The 20,572-nt window shown below is 41.3% G+C and overlaps 1 protein-coding gene across 9 annotated transcripts in view; it reads right to left on the bottom strand.

Annotated features, from left to right (window-relative positions):
* SLC45A4 (solute carrier family 45 member 4) overlaps positions 1 to 20,572 on the bottom strand; it is an 86,592-nt gene that overhangs the window by 12,502 nt on the left and 53,518 nt on the right. For all 9 annotated transcript variants that reach the window (XM_090138061.1, XM_031591279.2, XM_090138059.1 and 6 more), the window contains one exon: positions 2,330 to 2,518. In XM_090138061.1, coding sequence (XP_089994187.1) covers positions 2,330 to 2,518 — 189 coding nt within the window. The remainder of the gene's footprint in view (positions 1 to 2,329; positions 2,519 to 20,572) is intronic.

A 20,572-nucleotide genomic window follows, 5' to 3' on the forward strand; every position in this document is an offset into this window, starting at 1 on the left:
GGAATCTGAGCACATGAGTCTAAAAGCAAAAACTGCTAAGGACAAGGTTAATCTCCTCAAAAGAAAAGTGGCTAACACACTTATGGGAAACATTCTATTGGGGAATAAATGGCAATTTCAACTCTCTGGCACAACTTTATGGAAGGTCTGGAACAGAAGATTATATTTTTGCATTTTTGAGGCTGATATTTATTTTTCAAAATGCTATTTTGAAAGTCTCTCTTAAAGCTCTGATTGTATCAAGTATTAATTCACATTCCTTGTGTTCTCCTCCATATGCTGAAGGCTGTTTTATAGACAAGCCACCATCCAAGAGCAGAATGACAAACTTCATCTATCAATTACAAACACAGGTAAATGCACAGCTGACATAGCTCTTAGCACATAATGGTTGCAGTACAACAGGATTAAGTGCAATTTAATATCCTCAGCTCCTTTGCTTTTCTTAAGCATTTGTATTTTCTAGACTATTTTCATATCCAAAACATTTAAGAGTAAAACAACATAAAGGTATTTATAGGTCACTGCAAAAGACATCAGTCAGCTTCTGTGGATAATGTGGGATGAAGTACTTTTTATCTGCTCAGAAAGGCAGCAGTAGTACACTGCTGGAGAATTTTTCATGAAACTAATCATGGGCAAAAGCATGAATTACTTGAATCAGAGAGATTTACCTGTTACATGTACAGTAATGATTTTATCAGTCTGGCAATTGATGAAAATGACTGTGGAAAGAGATGAACTGGCTAAACTAACAAAACCCACCTAAATCTGAACTGCTATGATTCCTGCATACCCAATCCTCATTGCCTCATGTTCTTGGAATGCTACAGAAGTCTTTGTGTTCCACGCTGGGTTGAAAGTTACAGCAGGAAACATCAGCAGTGTCAGTGCTTTCATTTCTTGCAAATCTCAACAGTGCAGTACAGAGAACGAGCATTGACTATGCCTATACATAGCTGTACTCCTGGGATGTGTACAGTATTCACTGCCTTTTTTCTCTGAAAAGTGATACAAGCCACCATTTCAGTAAGGCTAACATTGTTTCTTTATGAAGCTGCTCTACATACAGGACTAGGTGGCTTCTAGGAATTGAATGCCAGCATCAGGTCTTTATCTTCTAGTATGGAATAGGCTGCAGAAGACCATGGAATGGCCCTCATTTCAACTGAGTTTGCTCCAGGCTCCCTTCTTTAAAGAAATTGCATTGCACAAAAATAGTACTAGAATATATGAAACTGAGTTGTGGAAATAAGAGCTCCTGGTCAATTATAATGGTTGGACTTGATGACCTTGGAGGACTTTTCCAACCTAAATGATTCTATGATTGTAATTTAAATCTTATAGTAGGGCTGCAGTCTATTATTATGTGTACATCTAGAGGAGGAGCAAATTTTGGAGACACAGTGCCAAAGTACAACTGATGATCACAATTCAAATAATTAATACTTATGGCTTGGGTGAATTTATCTCATCAGTTTGTCCACAGCAAAAGAAATTTAAAGCCACTGTATGTCATCTCAACGTGGCTTTGAAAACTAACATGCTGAGCTAAGGTAATGTTCCACTCATTTCCTCAATTAGTACAACCTTTTCACAATAGAGCTGTAGCTTTCCCAAAAGCAGAGAGCCAAGAGGATATTATTAGGTGCTAAGTTCCTTTCATTTGCATCATGATGTAAACATTTCCCCAAAGGTACTTGCTGTCACCTCTCTTACACTACATTTACAAAGAGTCTTAGATTGTAGATTAAGCTCTGTAGTAAACCGTGCTCACGGAAAACTATTTTTACCAGCTTTGATGGGGGCTCAGGAAAAATTATTTTCCCACATAGTTTTTGATAAACAAATATTAACTGTGTTCTGGACTTTTTCAATACCGGGTCTAAGAAAAGCACAAGAAAAAGTGAAAAGATAATTTTTGAAATAATGCTGGAAACAGGATGTGTTGTCAGATATGCATTAAAGGGAAAACGGATCACAACAGGAAACATTTCCCTGTGAACAGGTTGCTACAATTTTCCCATGTCAAGGATCAACGAAATTCGTCTCAGCGACTGCAAACATTATGCTGGCAACCATTGTATGAATAAAGCCGTGCTAACAGTCACAGCTACGACTGCACAATACTCAGTGTACTCAGCACAGCACTGTAGCTTCTGAATGAAAGTAAAAAGCATTTAAAATGGCTAGCTCAAGTGCAGCGTTGCAAAGATTAAAGAACACAGTATGGTGATGCTGCTGGTTGTAATATTCACTTCTTACAGAGAAATCTGAACGCAGATACGTTACCAGGTGATATATATTCTACCATTTCCTCATCATTTACCTATAACGGAGCCATTAAGGAAAAGTGCAACTCCAAAGAGGACACCGATGCAGAGAGCAAGGATGAAAGGCCGCCGGCGGCCCCAGCTCAGCGTGCAGCGGTCACTAGCAGAACCTATAAGTGGAGTGAAGATCAAGCCCAGGATTGGGCTAAGGAACCAAGTGAGGCTGTAGTACTGTTCAGGAAGACCTACAACAAAGACAAAAAGGATTTAATGGTTACGTGGTACGCACCAAACGTTTTACTTTACACAGGGAATTTGATCATACCTTTGAAAATTGTGAACTGATCATTCGTTGACTTATGTTTTCTTCCCAACAAACAACAACTCAGTTCAGATTTCTTATCGATGGGAAAAGCACAGGTCATGTATTACATGCCTTTAATTCAACAATAATATATTTAAGCTACTCAAATCACACTGAAAAGAGTGATCTAACAGTGTAATCACTAATCTGCAATAATTACTACAGTCCAAAAAAAATCGCACTTTTGCTGAACTTCAACAGCAGCTGAACATCATAGTGGTACTGAGCATCTAAGACCACCCCTGTAACGAGTTATTAAAGGTTTAATGGGCTGAGGATGATGGACAGCATCTGACTGGTAAGAGAAGAGCCCGAAGCGCTGTTTTCCACCACTCCACCATGGCAGGCAGTGGCCTGCAGATGGCAGACTGGTCCAGAAGAGCCGCACTGTGGTCCTCTGACATCAGTCCCCATCTCAGTTTATCAGCACAGGCCATGTAGCCCCTCTGACACGCTCTTTAGCAAAGCATTACAAACAAAACGATCAGTTGCTGGCAATCCACGCGATGCCAGGGCTGAAAAGCTCAGTGTCTTTGCCCTATAGAGGAAAACGATGCATTCTTCTGAGCTGGATGCTGCGACTGTAATAGGTTGCAACCTTTGCTGGTGAGATCAACCTGCACCTCGTGCTTTCCATTCAGTGTGCTGAGCCATCCCTTAGCAGGCAGGATTATACCAATCCCTGCCCAGAATAGCCTCGGCTGTAAATTTGGAAGGCTAATCACCTGTTATTTAAAGTGTCATCAAATCCCGACCAGTGATGCTGACTTCTCCCACAAGATAAATCAGGTTTTGCCAAGGCTGTAGTGATACAGTAATTATATTACAAGAAAATAAGCCTTTTTTTTTTTTTTCTTCTTTCTTTGTTTCCTTTTTTTTTCTTCCCACAAGCTACCATAAAAAAATAATTTCACCATTGGGATTCAAAATCCAGTCTAAGGCCAAAGTCTACATGATTTAACTCAGCTTTGCCTTACTCACAAGCTAACAAGCAATGCTGCCTTGATGGGCACTGAGTTATGGGGAGAGATTTGCATGTTCCAAGCCTGCCTGGCATCTGCTTTTGGACCAAATATATCCTTGAGCATCCTGCCTTTCCCATGGGGAATGAAGAAAGCATATGATTTGACTGTCAACCCTGTCTGAAGGCAGCTGGAGGCTGCACCTGAGGCCAATACTCCACTTGGCAGTCACAGCTTGACTTCTTTTGTAGCAGGTATTAGGTCTCTAAGAAATACAATCTGTGTTGATACAGGTGGCACCTTGGTCACATCAGGCAAAGTATCACACAAAGTATCACTCGCAGGCCAAGGGAAGGAATCCTTTCCCTCTACTCACTGCTGGTGAGGCTGCGTCTGGAGTGCTGTGTCCAGTTCTGCACCTCCAGTTCAAGAAGAACACGCACATATCAGAGAGAGAGCAATGGAGGGACAGAAAGATGATGAAGGGACTGGAGCACCTCAGCTATGAGCCATGGTTCTTGCACTGTTCCTTCAGATCCTGACCGTAGTTCCACCACCCGGCTTCTTTTACAAGTGCTATCCTAATCACAGGTGCAAGTCAGCAACCCAAAGAGAAATGCAGAGGAAACCTCCAGCTCCCTGTGATTTTAACATCTTCAACCTCACTGAGCTCAACAGCCTTCCCAAGAGAACAAGCAGGGCCAGGCTCTGTGTGCTTAACCTCACCTGCTCCTGGATGCTGCCACTTATGCACATCTGCACTGGCATACAGAAGCTGGCTTGCTCCAAAGAAAATCAACGGTAGCAAAATGGAGGCATTTAGCTCAAAGCATGTAAAATTAAATGCTGAGCAGGTTATGATATACTTAAGATGGATGATTTTTTTTGCATGACATGGAAGAAACATCAATGCATAAATGCTCTTCCCCTTTTGCTTCTGCAGGGCCATTCTTTTCAGAGGCAGTTACGCATCAGAGGTTTCTATTCTGTGGTGAGAACTCATTGCAGCAAGTCTGTTTTAAAGAAATCTACACACTGTGTTTAACCAACTGGAAGTAAACGTCAATGTAAGTAAAATGGATGCAATTAAGAGGCTTCTTTTTTTAATACTCCAACAGCAATTGAGACAACTAACTTAGCCAAAAGGCTTTGAGAAGGAAGACCTATTCCTGTTTTAATGTAGAGTGTAAGCTGTAACAAAAAGGAATGCTAGTACAGCAGGGAGCTGTAACAGGAGAGCATATCTTTGGGCACAGGGGCTTGTAGTCTGTTGTGAAGCACTAGCACAAGTTGCCCAGAGAGGTGGAGGAATCCCCATCCCTGGAGACATTCAGAGTCAGGCTGGATGGGACTCTGAACACCTCAGGAGCTGTAGGTGTTCCTGTGCATTGCAGGGGAGTTGGATTAGATGGCCTTTAAAGGTTCTTTCCAACACCAAGGATTCTTTGCTTCTATGACTGTCCCTCAGTCCTTGCTGCCACACTTTGTATCCAGACCACAATGGCTAGATGGAAACTAACTTCTCTTCTAGATGGAAATCTTAACAAAAAAGAGTTCTTGAATCATTACCTTAATGTATCTGAAACAATTACTTCTGCATCAAATTAAAACCTATTTACAAACCGTAAAAACTGCACATTTCTAAATGGGAAAGATAGGCCCTTTTGGCATGCTTTATGGACACAATTAACCAGCTGGCATAAAAAATGTCCTGAGATTATTAAAAAACGCAGTGATTTTTACTGCTAGCATTACTTTGACTTCAGTACTTTCAAAGTCAGCTTTATGTGCAATAACTCAAAAGCATGTTAAGGCCTGCATTCTGGTCTGATTTTACAGATCAGTAAATGAAAGGAAAAAAGGGTTTCTACTCAACCTCTGTTACATTTAGTCTTATCTTTCCCTGTATGAGTCAGAGGAGAGAGACTGAAGTGCTTACTTGAGAAAGTTTTATTTCCACTGATTGAAAAGGGTGATCTTCCCATCATCTATAATAAATCAAAGCCTAAATCCAAATATTTGCGTTGAAAATGGCTTGCAAAAGATAGGAATCTCAGATTTCAAAATAGAGCTAGGGATGTATAGTAGCTTTTATGGAAAAAAGGATACTTAATCAAGTATGTAAAATTTGGAGATCCTTCTTTAGACAAACCACTTTGCATTTGTTTATTGAACTTTAGCTGCCAAAATATGCATATTTAAGAAAAAGAGGCCAACATAACAATCTATACAAGAATAGCCCCATGCCAAGAAAAATAGAAGAATTCCTAAAATTCCATCCTGGAGGAACTTTCAGTGCTCCTCCAAATAAAGAGGAAAGGAATAAGTTTCAAGAGCAAGCTTTGGGTAGCTATCTACTAAAGCTGAGACGTGCTATTGATAAGATGTAGCCTACCCAGTGAATCAAACCTCTGGTCTGCATCAAGCAGAAGCTTGAATTATGTTCCATGCCATGAAGAACCTACTCTCTTCATAAAGACACAGTCATCTGCTCTGATGTTTGCTGGGAAGCCAGACTTCTGTAAAGCTCACAGCCATGTTCTGCCATGGGGCTTCCAAGAAAGAGCTTTCCAAGGCACAGAGCCACACTATTTCATGAGGTGAGAATTCCCCTTGTAGATATTCTTCAAAATATTCATGCTTCATATCAATAGACTACAGGACTTGCATCATTTCAATAGTTGGGTTGCTTTAGTGCTACACATTTTGATATAAGTAAGAAAGCTCTAGACAGGGATGGAGAAATCCAACCCTAATGCTTCAATCTAATCCTAATGGTTCCTTTCTCTGTATATGTATGCTGCTATGCTTTAGCTACACAATCATTTAATACAATATTTTACAGTATGAAGACAGCTTAGGAGGCACCCAGGCCAGGACAAGACGACAATGAGCAGAAACAAAGAGATAAAGGGAATGTTTTGACACCAAGAACTTCCTTCCAATATCCCCATCTAGCGGCAAGGGCTTAGATGCAGCACTTGCTTAAAATAAACTTGGCTAAGGTGAGGTGCCAGGCCAGCAGCCCGGTAGCATCCAGCCTCTGATGTGCAGAATAGATGCATGGAGGGCAGTTTGAACTAGATTTTATGGCAGCTCTGCACTGTGAGCTTGGCATCCAAAAGTCTGCCTTGCCACAGCCTCTTACAGAGGAATGTAAAATGCCCCAACCTCTGAGAGCTGCTGTGCTCACCTGGAACAGGCTGTAACTAGGCTGGGACTGATTTTGGATGGCTAAGAGCAGTACTGTGTAACAAACGCTGTTAGTGGAGGCTGCTGAGACTCACATGCGGACTGGAAGGACAAAGCAGCTGCATCCCATTACCAACTTAAGATAAAATAAACAAACAGCCTTAATTTTCCACCAGTGTGCTTGTCTTGTCAGGTAGTAGCTCCAACAGAGGACTGCCATGTATCAGCTTGGGAGAAAAAGGGAGGAAAAGTAACTGGAGCATTATTATTTAGTGTTCTGTTGATGGCAAATCTGAGGAAACACTGAGGAAGAAAACCATACTGGATAAACAAGGTTAATATTTGTGTGCCATGAACTGAATGTGGAGCAGGTCACAAGTCAGACGCAGAAGTCTCATACAAATCAGTGAGAAAAAGAGCAAAACACAACAACAGCTTCTGTTAGCAGCGTTGACTGCCACTGAGACCCTTGTAATATGGCATTTCCCAGCCAGCTACAAACAAACAGGACACTGGCTTCTAGTAAATAAGGGTTTGTTTTTTCCCAGACAAAAAAGTGCCCAACAATAGTGGGACCAGCACTGCTCACAGTTCACAGGAAATGCTCACTGTGTCACCATCAGTCTAAGGGCTGCGTGAGGTCACGAGTTACATGGAAGAAAGATTAACTCCCATGCAGCAGTTTCTATTCAAAACCTCTTTTTGATAAGTTCTATTGGGGGAAAAATAGTTCTTTATAAGTTTAACAATAAGATCTGATATGGGAATAGGATGCTAAGTGCCTATTTTCATTCGTCAGAAATCATCACCTAGAGACTTGTTTGTACATTTAAAGTAAACACCATACAAATTTCTGAGCTTACACAAGAAGCTGTCGTGCCTTGCAAACACTTTTTATTCTGCAGTTTCATTCCCGTATAAAACACCACATGTTGCTAAAAATATTTTTACATCGATCTGTTTGAAATGTAGACCTTATTTTTAAAGAATGTAGCAAGTAAAATGAGTAATCGTCAAAAAGCTGTGACAATCTGAGAACCTCTGAGTATCTGCTCTCCATTTGGTTACGAAAGAATCCCAGATGGCTTGGATTGGAAGGGACCTCAAAGATCATCCAGTTCCAACCCAAGAAATGCAGAAGACAGTGTGAACTCTGAACTTTTAGTATTGGGATCTCTGTATGAGGAATAGGGATTTCAGAATGAGGCTGCAACCATTTCAGAAATGCATCCAGATGTCTGCTCCCTAAATATTTACCACACAGAGCTGTCACAACTGGATCTAATCACAAATTTTTTTGCTTCTTGCTATTTTCCTTGAGTTTAAAACTTGAAACGGCTTACAGCTTCATGGGGCTCAGTGCTGACAAAAAAAAGTGTATTCAAAGCAATACATGAGGTCCCAGCACTCCACTGCTGTGCAGCAAGCACTCGTACTGAGGTCGCAGCTCCTATGAGAAACTTTCTGGCTTCTGGACTGAAAGAAACCAAGCAACAGGGAAGAGTTAGGAAAAAGCAGCCATTTCTCCTGGTACCTACTGCCACAATGAACAGTCTCCCAAAACAGGAGAATGAGCTTTTAAGAAGGAAATGCTTTCAAGTACTACTGGAAATCACAGCCTGATGTCATATGGGAAGCGAGAACCTCCCCAGTTTGCATCTCTGATATTACAGTATAGTGTGATCACAGGGCTCACTGCAATTGCAAGCATGCAGGTGGGAGAACTCAGAACAACACTGCTACCCTGAGGTTTTTAATTGCTGTTTGCTTTCTCCCTGAATGCCTACCAAGTCTTCAGGCATCTCGTATTTGCTCAGGGTCTCAGAAGTGACCCATTGCCATAAACAGACCATAAAATAGAGCAATAGCATAACTGTGGCTTAAGTCTTCCCACTGGTAAAATTTACATCCTGAATTTCCTTTTGCGCCTGTCAAATATGAGCCTTTCTGCTTAGCTGGCAACATTCACAAGCTGTCAGCACATTATATACATCTTATAGGCAGGAGTACGTGCACTCCGCATTCTGAACATACTTTTCTGGAGCACACTGTCACCCAGTTGCTAGCAGTCCATCCTCTCCTTCCCCTCCTGCTTAGCTCCTGTCAGCAGGGATATCTGCACGACGGCTGGGCTCACTGCATTGCTCAGCATGGCCATGAAGATACGACTGTCTGCTCGGCTTGAATCAGCTGTGGGCCAGGAGAGTGAATGGATAAAGCATGTCGCCACTGTTTGGATGGAGTTATTAGCTTTGAAGGGAGTGACAAGCAAGAGAACAAGTAATTGAAAGGGATGTTATGAGGACATAAAAAACACAGTAGTTTGAGGAACTGATATCCAACAGCAAAACAGAAAAAATGATCTCCAAAGCTATCAGCAAAAGGGACTGCCTGCAGCCTGCTCTCAATGCATCTGGAAAAATTTGAGGAGCAAAGAGAGAGGGCTGGAGAGATGTCTGCATTCCTCTCTCACTGTCTTCACCTCTGTGATGTCCGAAAGTTTACAGTTTCATGCTTTTAAAATGCACCTGCATTGCTGCTTTAGTTGCTCTGTGTCAAAAGGACAAGGCTATAGACAAAAGGATCTATGGATCTACATAGAGATAAGTGAATAAATAATTAATAGGAACATTAGAAGGATCAAATTACTTTAGAGATGCTGGAAAAGCACACAGCATTTTCTTAAAACTTTGACTTCAAACCTTAAGTCTCCTTAGTAGTTGGATGCAAACGAGTCGTGCTTTGACAGCAGAAACCACTTCTGAAAAATGTGGCACTGATGACAGCAGGCTCTGCTTGATACCACTGGCTGCATGCCATGCCTACGATGAGAAGAAGAGCCATCCACTTCCAAAGAACAATTTGAACAGCCCAACTGGCAACGAAATGATGCTCTTGCTCTCCAGTACAAAGCATCAGTGTGTGGCTTCACGTACAGCCCTGGAATGTTTTTAAGCTGTAGAAGAGTAATATCCCCTCCTGACCAAGCTATTTTGCCTTTTGTTACAGCTTTTGGTATTATCCATGCAACAGTCTGCAAGCAGCAAACATGTTGGGTCAAATGACAGACCTGAAGGATGGGATTAAGGAAACAAGTGACAGGCTTCTTAGAGGATTTCATCATCCAGTTTTCCAATTTTCTGTCTCAGTTCAATTACTGCTTCTCAGCCTCCTACAACTGTACTCCCCATCTCTTATTTGGCAACTGTGGGAGTCAGCAGTGTTTCATTAGGCTCTGCAGCCATTCTGCCAAAGTTGCAGAAAGGTTTATATGACTTCTCTGACAATTTCTATTTCACAGCAAAGTTTTACAGTGCTGTGTCAGGAAAGAGAAGCATATGTTAAGAGAAGTGAGCCAAAGGTATGTGTGAAAGGGGGAGAGGGGAAGCAAAATCCTGAGAAAAGCTGAGCTCTGAAGCATCAGAGAAAGAACACATGCACTGAACTGCAGTCAGGAAAATATGGTTTTCCTTTCAGCATGGTTATAAAGACTGCCAAGTAAAGCTTTAAAAGCTCTACTGATCTGTAAGTTTGTAAACCTGTAGTAATTCAGGTAGATTACTTCCAGCTTGCTACCCTTGTAACAATCCAACTTTCTACTTTCGTAACCAACATAATTAAGACACAGCTGACAATGTTAGCTACTCCTGAAGACAAGGAATGAAAGGCCAGATGTATGATATGCTCAGAGAAAGACCAAAGAATCAATTGCTGCTGTCGATCTTATTATACTAAAAAGCCACTGCTGAAACCAATTCATTGGGATTTTCTGGATTACCTGGGCCATCTTTTTTGGTTCTTAGGAAACTTGTTTTTATCACGTCTTCCTCAGAATAACCAGTATTCAGAAATATATCACTTGGACACCAACAGTGAATTTGCATCACAGTGCTAAACGAGCTGAAATGGAATACAGATTAAAACCCAAGCAACTTCCAACATGCTTAACCAGCAGCAATAAGAACAATTCCTATTAACCCTCCATTGAAGAGCAGGTCCAAAGGTATAACAAAGATGTATGCAAACCCATATATGAATGCAGCAATCAATTAATTGTTTTGTCACACTAATCCTTCCTCTCCTTTATGGGCTGTAATTAAAATGCATGAGCTGTACGTGATGCCCCACTTCTCTGTGCATTACGTAACACTGCAGCACTTTGCCGCTCCGTTCGCTGCAAGATTAGACATCAATTACAATGACATGTGTTGCCTGAAGATATACTGCATCCCAGTTTATCCCAAGCTCGATGGTTTTGCATCACAGCTTCAACAGTATTGGCAAATTTATAAACAAAGGCACTTCAGTTCAAATCCCCGAACTCAAGAGACTTAGATACACAACATAAAATCTTTTAGAACCACTCATAAGCCTGTTATCAACAGTGGAGCTTTTGTTGCAGTGATTAACACGTTAATACCCTGGGATATGATCATCTACGTACATAGCTGTACCAAAGCCCAACCAAAAAGCAGTGCTAACACCTATTTTTCCTTCACGTCAAGCCAAACCTCAACGGAGACTGAAGTGACCTTTGAAAATATTATGCTCACAAAGGAAACACTGGACTAGAAAGAATCACCTGGATATTAAATTCTCATTCAAGATAGCAGAAGTTTATTCCTGAAGCATCCAATTCTACCCAACTGACCCTCCAAATCCTGGGAAACCAGAAAGGTTCCAGTTGATGCTGCAAAACAAGTGACTGGTGCATACAAACAGATCTGAGGGTAGGCAAAAAAAAGTATTTTTGTCAAGCAGGCAACCAGGCAGAGTATGATCAGCACACCATTCATGCCTTTGCATTGCAAGCAGCAAAGAAAACAGCTCATTTCCAGGCTCAGGTTACACAGTGTAGTAAACACAGTATGTGTCAGTAAAACACAAGGAACTTGTCTTTGCACATCGATAGAAATCAGCCTCTTCTCCTTCAGTTTTTAGGTTTGTTCATGCTTGGAAATCACACAAAAACAGCAACTCAAGACAGTGCTTTTTGGCTTGTGGGCCCCTGCAGATGCCATGTGAGCACCCAGGGATTACTGACTGGACAGTTGATCTCTAAATTTCAGCTGGGATCACATTTGCATAGTCCTTGTGAGGGTCAGTAAACAGGGCAGGCAGCTCCTTCTGGAGTTACCCCAGCTGACCTGAAGCAGAGCAAATGTAATAACTAACACACGTGACAGGTATCTTGTACAAACTTCATATTCTAGCAGACATTTTTCCAGCTGGAAATACCCAGGCTGCTCAGAGGGGAAGAGAGTTGGGCTGATCCTACCTTGGGCCATTCATGTCATGCAGCCCCAAAGCCCTTTTCTCCCCTTCTTAAGTCTCAAAGCCTCCCCCCAAAAGCCTGCAGCCCCATAATAGGCTTACTAAAAGGGTACTGCTAATTATTTCTATGCTGCGAAATCAACCCTCTGCCCTTTCTAAAGTCTTTAGGACTATTGGATTGTTTATGGTGGGAATAAACGCTCTGCCAGCGATCGTTTCTGTCACAACTGTGCTACTGGGCAGCCCTACCAGCTAAAAGGTCAGCACAGCACAGTAACATTGCTCATTGTTCAGTTCTTTGCTATTTTAAAGCTGGTGCTGAATTAAGACATCAGTATATGCATCGATTCTCCTCGTCTGTTATTCACTGTGCATTTAAGAAGAAAAAAAAAAGAGGAATTCTGAAAATAAACCACATTAAGCTCCTAAAGAGAACTACATTCCTCTATGCAGTTGCCTTTATTGAGGTTAATTCCTCACGTAGCTATATGGAGTGAAACACAAATCCTATTAGTGCTATGCCTACTTGCTTCAAGTGAACTGCGGGTTTCAGTTTGGAGGCCTGGTTCCCCACTTGCTCAGATCCCTGCTCCAGGAAAACAGCCTTCACCAGTGGTCCTAACAAGCTCTACACATACAAATGCTAATAGCAGGACTATCATACAAAGCTTTTTAACCAACTGAGGGCTTTTCTGCCCCCCAAAAGTGGTCTCCTCTCTATGGTTACTCATCACACCAACTGCCTCCCTTTTAGTTAAAGTACTGCCGAAAGCAACAGATTAAATTTATGGGGTCTGATCAAAAAGACAGCATTGGTGTTTATAAAGCCTGCCTCCAACTTTCTGAAATACCTCCTTCTATAAAATTACATGTTTTGGCTTGAACATTAATGCAACCGAAGTACGTTATACACATGTTCCAGAGAGATGTAAATGCACAGCTGATTTCAGAGTCATAGAATGGGCTGGGTTGAAAAGGACCACAGTGATCATCTAGTTTCAATCCCCCTGCTATGTGCAGGGTCACCAACCACCAGACCAGGCTGCCCAGAGCCACATCCAGCCTGGCCTTGAATGGCTCCAGGGATGGGGCATCCACAGCCTCCTTGAACAACCTGTTCAGTGTGTCACCACCTTCTGTGTGAAAAACTTCCTCCTAATATCTAACCTAAACTTCCCCTGTCGCAGTTTAAAACTATTCCCCCTTGTCCTATCACTATCCACCCTCATGAACAGCCATTCCCCCTCCTGCCTATATGCTCCTTTCAAATATTGGAAGGCCACAGTGATGTTTCCCCAGAGCCTTCTCTTTTCCAAACCAAACAATCCCAGTTCCCTCAACCTTTCCTTATGGGAGAGATGCTCCAACCCTCTGATCATCTTAGTGCCCTCCTCTGAAGCTGCTCCAAGAGCTCCATGTCCTTCCTGTACTGGGGGCCCCAGACCTGGATGCAGTACTTTCATAGTCCTCTAAACTGTAGCTAAAAATATATATATCTTGATGAAGCACCCCAATAAGACAGCAAACATTTCCTTTCCAAATACTCAATTGATGAGAATCAGACCCCAGTAGGGATAACACAGAACTCTTTTCCAAACAGCCAGGCAAATTTGTCTCACTGTGAAAAGCAGTCGTGCTGTACATCAGTCTGCTTGTAACCTTTGTGTTGCTGTTTGAACTTACAAAAGAAGGCACTGAAATCCATGCACGAGTTACAGGAGGACCCACCAAGATGGCATCATTCCAAATAGGCAGAACTACAGAGGCGAGAAACAGACACTGAAGGCCAACAACCAGCAACCTTTTATCATTGACTCCCATGGAAAAAAATAAAGAAAGGGAGAAAGAAAGAGTACATCTGCTCTTCATTTGTGCTATAGCTTGGAACAAAAGACAAGATCAGATGTTTTGAGGCTGCAGAGGCATCTCATCGCTACATAATTTGTCATATCTGCATCACAGTACGATAAACAATCATTTTCAGGTCACCTGATGCAGCCCGTGTAAGACAGCAGGTATGCCTGTAATGACTCCTCCTTGCCAGAAAATGCCTGGCGTGGTGAGAGCTTACTCCCAGCTTTCCAAATCAGGCAAAGAAAACACAGGGAATGCTGCAACCGTATCCACTACAACTACTCCATGCCTGTAAACAATCATTTATCTGAATACCAGAGGCACTCTGCTGCCTTTAGATTCTTGAAGGTTTATCCTAGAGCGTCAATGTTTAGCACTGATTTTACAATATGCAATTTAAACTTAATTTTTTAGCCAACTACATAAACTCTGAAGCACACAAGCTCAGTCTCTGCTGTCTAAAAAAAAAATAAATTAATTTCTAGAGGCATCCAGACAAAACATTTGTAAGAGGTATTAAATACCCCTTTGACCAAGAGCTCATTTAAAGCCAGCAGAATACGTTGGGAATTTGCAGGTTATCCTGAGGGCAGGTGCTTAGTTCTGATAGACTGAATTATTGAAAAACCATTGTTGACAGGGCAGGACAACTGATAAAAGGAGGAAATTCATGTTTTTAAACAGTCCATACATGGAAACACATAGAAAATGATCCAGCTCTCTTTATTGCTTGAGTGGGAGAGACTAAGAAATCAGGATCCGGGGGATGGAAATCCAAGTTTAAGGTAATTTCAACATAAGGCACACCAAATTTATCATCACGTTAAGAGAAATTGCACTGCGTCACGATGGGACACTTGGCAAAGACAATGCTGAGGGCAGAGCCAGACTGACTCTGTTGTTCTCTGACTGCAGTGCTGGAAGCAGCACTTCCATGGGGAAATAGCCACGCGTTATTTAAGGCTCCTTGAGGTCAGCATGGAAGATATGTCTGAAGATTTAATGTATGTAAGAACAGGTGAGATATGCTATGGTGATAACAGTCACTTATAAGACCTCACCTTATTCTTTTTTCCCCAGAGTTTAGAATTTTAGGTTGTTCTGACTGGGGGCAAGTAAGGCTTATTCGTCTGATAAGCTCTTTTCAATCCAATTTATTTCTGTACAAAGGCAGCTCATATTCAGTTGTAATGCTCTGAATTTACTACCCGGCAAAAACCCCACCATAAACCTCCAACAGATGATCACCAAATGTTAAGAGCACATTGCCTGGTTTATGCATTTATGGAAAAAGATGCATCTGTGCTGCCCTGTACCCACTGTTACTCAAGAGAGTGACAGGAGCTATTGGGGATTTATCCAAACCCATGTAAATAAGATCTATGACCCGATTTTTCCATGTTTAATTAAATAGACTTGTATTAAATTTTATCATCAGACTGAATCAGCAGCTCAAAACCTTTCCAATACTCTCTTGCAAAATAGCCTGCAGGAAGCATATCTGAAACCTTCTCAAGTGTTGTTTCGTTAAAAGAGGATGACTAAGACAGAGTCCCAGAGGGTGCATCACAGCAGAAATGCTATTGCAACAAGCACACAGGAGACTCAGAGGAGAACTGAGCTTAAGGGGTTGCAGCTTTGACAATCCTCTTGAAGCAAGCTTTATTAAAGCATTACGTGATTTGGCAGCAGCCTGTTGACATTCTTTTCATTTCAGAAGTGGCCTTAATTTTATTTCCTTGAAAAGTAAAGACTCCTGTTCATTAAGGAGTACTTTTTCACCCTTTTCATAACTTGATTCACAATCCACATTCAATAGAAAACCCTCAATTTGAGACCTGGCACAGCAAGGCGCACAAATTTCAGTTCTGCATTTACAGGTCTCCACCACCAGAACTCATCCTAAAAGTTGAAAGGTTTCTTTCTACAGTAAGGAAAAGGCAATTGGAAAACTGCCTCGCCTGCAATTACCTGGTAATAAAGAGCAAGGAAGCACTATGGTGTTGCATACCATAGTATCACTACACCATTATCACTACAGAGTTACCTCTAAGTCATAGGTGAGGGTCAAATTCTTTTCGGACAGTACAGGGAAGTTCTGTGTGCACTGTACGTGTATTTGAAGCTTCATCTTGCTGTCCTGAAGTCTGTTTAGATACGAGTATTAAAAGCTGAGAGATTTAGCAAATTTGGCTGCCATCACACGTGGGTTGGAGACAGATTATGAAGAAAGGTTCATAAAGGGTCATGTTTAAAGCCATGGACTTTAGCACGTGCTCACAAGACCTAAATCTGCCCCAGCTTCTCGTCTCCCATCCTTGCTCCACTACACACAGAAACAGGAGATCTGTTTCCACTCTTAGTAAAAGACAAGACAGATGTCAAAGGATACTCCTATATCACTTCAAAAAGCCTGACCTCTCCTAAACCTTGGCTAATGAAGGTAAAGAGAAAGCAGCATGCTGAACAGGAAGGATTTACTATTAGATAGAAGCAGCTACAGAAGAAAAGAGATATTCATTCCCTTCTTAGGGGGATGATTATTTCTGGAGGCCTTGAGCTCTTCCCACATATCACAGGCTGAAGCGTCAATCTCTGCAGAAAAATAAATGGATTTGAAGAACATAAATGGCAACAAAATTAAGAATCGCTTTTAAATTTTCATCCCCTCACAAGTGCTGACAGTGTGCATTGTCATACAATTTGCTTTGTCTTGCACATCATGATTTTTCTCTGTCCACAGCTCTCAGATGTCAGTGTTCCCTCTGATATATTGTTACTCACATTGCCTTCAGATTACAAAAGCTCTCAAAAGGAAAACTTGAGAAGGTTCAAAGTGTTCTTATGCAGAATTTTCACTGCAAACACTCTATGCAAGGAATAAAAATAAGCCAGTTCTGTTTTAATGCTCCCACAGAAGATCGGGGGCTTTCATTTAAGACTCAGAATGGGAGAAAACAGTACCAAAATATGGCTGTTTTTAGGTAGACTTGTGCCTCTGAAGGACCCTTTAAGAGAAAACAATAACAGGACAGTTTTATTTATATATATATATATAAAATAAAAGCTCCATAAGTAACAGTTATTGCACAACCTACAAACTACTTGGCATTTGCATTGATAGGAAATCAAAGCCCATGCTCCTGCCTCTATGTTTCAAAACCCTGGAGAACTGCATAGCACCTTCTTTTAATGCCTTAAATAAATCCTTATCCAAACCTCTTACAAAAGGCTGCACTTCCAAAAACTGCTGCTGGTGTAAACTTAAGGTCAAGAGGTGTTTTATGCAAGAGAAGCACAATGTAGGATATGAAAGTTTCATTGACCTGCTTTTGGTTAAGAAAACAGACAGTAAAATTAGCATTACACAACTCTTTAGTAGACATAAAGTTAGTCAATAACTAAAAAACAATGGGTGGGGAGGTTTTATAGGGCAATCAGCACTTGTCTCGAAGGCACAATATTCGCAGTTTTATACATTCCATTTTATACATTGAAATCTGAATTCCAACTTCCCATGACCTTAAAGACAGTATATCTTCAAAACTACCAAGGCTAAAGAATGTGTTCAATTAAGAATTTACTAGTTCAGGAGCCACTGTAAGTTCAGTTGTTGTCCATAGGTCAGCTGTGTAACAGCCCCCTCCTCAGCACAAGTCAGCTTCAAGGAGGAATATGATCTGCAATTCACCCTCAGCATCCTGGGACAGAGATAAGGAATAAAGGTGACAGTGAGCTGAGCTGAAATTAACAGCTTTTATGTTGAAGAGGCTCATCCATCCGCAAGTTTTTCCAGGCAGCCTTTTTTTTTCGCTTGAATTATAGGCAGCCTCTAAAAGCTCATCCATCCCTTTGTTTTCATCTCCCCCACCAGATCTTGAAGGTTTTGAGATTGCCTTTGATCTCAGGCTCAGCCTTGGAAGACAATCTCCTTCCACACCGAATTGAGTCAGCAACTGATACTTTAATTCCTTTGAAGAAACATACCTAAAGGCCAGCTTATCGTTAACATTTCACGCTTGATTTCTAACTCTGTCTCCATAATCTCCTCTTTACCTACACGCATTCCTCTCAGACAGGTACCAACGCTGAATTTCAACTGGGAAACTGACTCCTTCGTAATGAAAGTTCACTCCGTAACATTAAATCTTTTTGGGATAATGACTTCTCAGCGACCACGCAGAGATTTCTCAGGATCAGCAGTTTCTATTACCGTTTAGAACACTTTTTCCATACTGGCAATTTCACATGAACTGCATTTCAAGACCCTGGAAGCACAGTCTTAAGCTTTAGGCTGTAAGAATTTTCAGTGTAAGATAACACAATTAGTCACAATAGTTGAGAAGAAAATGTAGCCAAGAACTGACAGCCCAAGCCCCAAAACAGCCATCCCAGATTTGAGACAGCAGTAATGACAGCTTTCTGTCACTTTCAGAGCACATAATGACATAAATAATTTCTTTTCCAAATGAAATGAGCCACTTTTGTACTCTGCTCTGCTGAGCTCAGCCTTTCTTTGTATTAGTATCTATTAACTAGCACTGCAATACTCAGTTTCCAGGAATACTATTCCTTTGTGTTATTGCCCTAAATGACACATGCTCAGGGTTAAGCTTAAAACCAAAACCCTCAACATTTAATGCTAGATCAGCTACCATTCATTACAAAAGCCCATTAAATCTCCCAGCATAACAGAATAATGCCATCACAGACAGGCACTCCAATACAAAATACATTAAAAAAAAAAGCTATTCTTGCTTATCAGACCTGATACATTTCAGTCAGTTTCTACAATATCACACATTCGATGCACACCTTAGGTTAAAACATAGCAATGAAACACTTTTTAGAGTAAACTTAAAGACACTGTACAGGTAAGCAGGACACAAACTGCTCGTGCTTTTCCTTCAGTAAATGCACATTGTTTCATTCTAAATGTGCTCATGTAATGTACTTAATAATTTACGCAGGGGAATGAGGAACAGTTCTGGTGCTGACAGTCATTTCTCTGCCCATTAACTATTTATAGAGTAATGCTAGCATTGGAAAGAGCCTTTGAAGCAATAGCAAAGGTTTGGCAAAGCTTTCATCATATTAAATACAAAATGTGAAGCTTTGTGTTCACAGCTACCACCACTCATTTGTCACATGGGAATTTCTTCTGAAAGCAGAAGCCACCACAAGCCACAGATTTTTGTCCTGCAGCCTTAATGAAACAGTCACAGATCTCACCTTCTGCATCCTGATTTCACTGCACAAGTTTCTTTAATAAGCTGCATTTCTCCAAGTTTAAGCCACATTCATCATTAGTTTCTCCTCAGCTTCATTCACAGAAATTACTATACAAAATCATTTCCAAAATGGTTTGGCACCCAAATTTTCCACGACCTATTATGGACTGGAAGGAGGTTCGGTGATTGAATCCCTTGAAGCCAAGATTAATGATGGAAGAAAATACACTGCCATTCATAAACAATAGCAGGATTTTAACTCCTTTTGCTGATAAGCAGTATTACGTGCCAGATGTTTCAGAAGACAAAGGCTTCCTCGTGCTTCTACGTAATTTGGTTGAGATGAGACAGAGGAAGCAACCAGCAGTTGGGATAAGTCAGTGTTAATGCAGAGAGCATCCTAAATAGCAGCACAAAATCATCCAGCTTCTCCAAAACCTTGAAGTGACATGAACACATACCCAGAGTGCTAAAGGAGCTGACATTTTATTTTCTTGCATAGTTTTCACAGTAGGTGGGAGGAACTGCTGATTGAATGAGCCTCCAAATAAAGGTTAATGAAGATTTCTAGAGGTCAAAACATACAGAAGTGCCAACTAATACTGTTTTACCTGGACTCAGCTTGCTAGGTCTCATATTTGACATACTTATGTTCTCCAAAGTGTTCTAAGCAAGTTATCTGCTTAATTTTGAATTCCTCTGCTGCAGACAGTAAGAAGTCAAAGAACAAGTTAGAATAAATTGTGATGTGTCTGGCTTGCTCTTGTTGCTAAGCTACTAAAACCCATTTACGGCAAAACTGTTAACAAGTTGTAGCTGCACTTCTGAGAAGGCAACGTAGCATCAATCTAAACGCAGCAATAAAGACAAGGATTACAATCACAAATCTGAAGGCATTTTGGTGGGTGTACAGCATTCAGGGACTTCCAGACCTCTCTGATTCACAGCATGCTCTGACTCAACCAGCTCCCACTGCTGCCTGGAGCTCTTTTGTTACAAATTCAGATCTTCTGGAAATTGAAACACATTTACAACCCAACCACTGAATTGGAAAGGGAGAACCTCAAGGGACACCTCCTACAGCTGCTGGAGCCTGGCTTACACAACAACAGGTCATTGACCTGCCGGAGCATAACTTGGAAGGTGTGTGTTGGATACTAGGAGAAGTTTCTTCTCAGAGCAGACAAGCATTGGAACAGGCTCATCAAGGAGGGGGTGGAATCACCGTCCCTAGAAGCATTCAACAAACACGTAGATGTGGCACTATGGGATGTGTGAAGTGGGTGACGGGCTGATGGTTGGACTAGATAAGGTTAGTGGTCTTCTCCAACTTGAATGATTCTATGATTTCAGCTACCAGAAGTTCTATTTGAGGTGTGGAACACAAGCTCAAACCAGAAAACTTAATTCTTAAGAATTAAT

The sequence above is a fragment of the Phasianus colchicus genome, chromosome 3 (genome assembly GCF_987193195.1).
Source record: "Phasianus colchicus chromosome 3, bPhaCol1.hap1.1, whole genome shotgun sequence".
In the NCBI taxonomy this organism is placed as follows: domain Eukaryota; kingdom Metazoa; phylum Chordata; class Aves; order Galliformes; family Phasianidae; genus Phasianus; species Phasianus colchicus.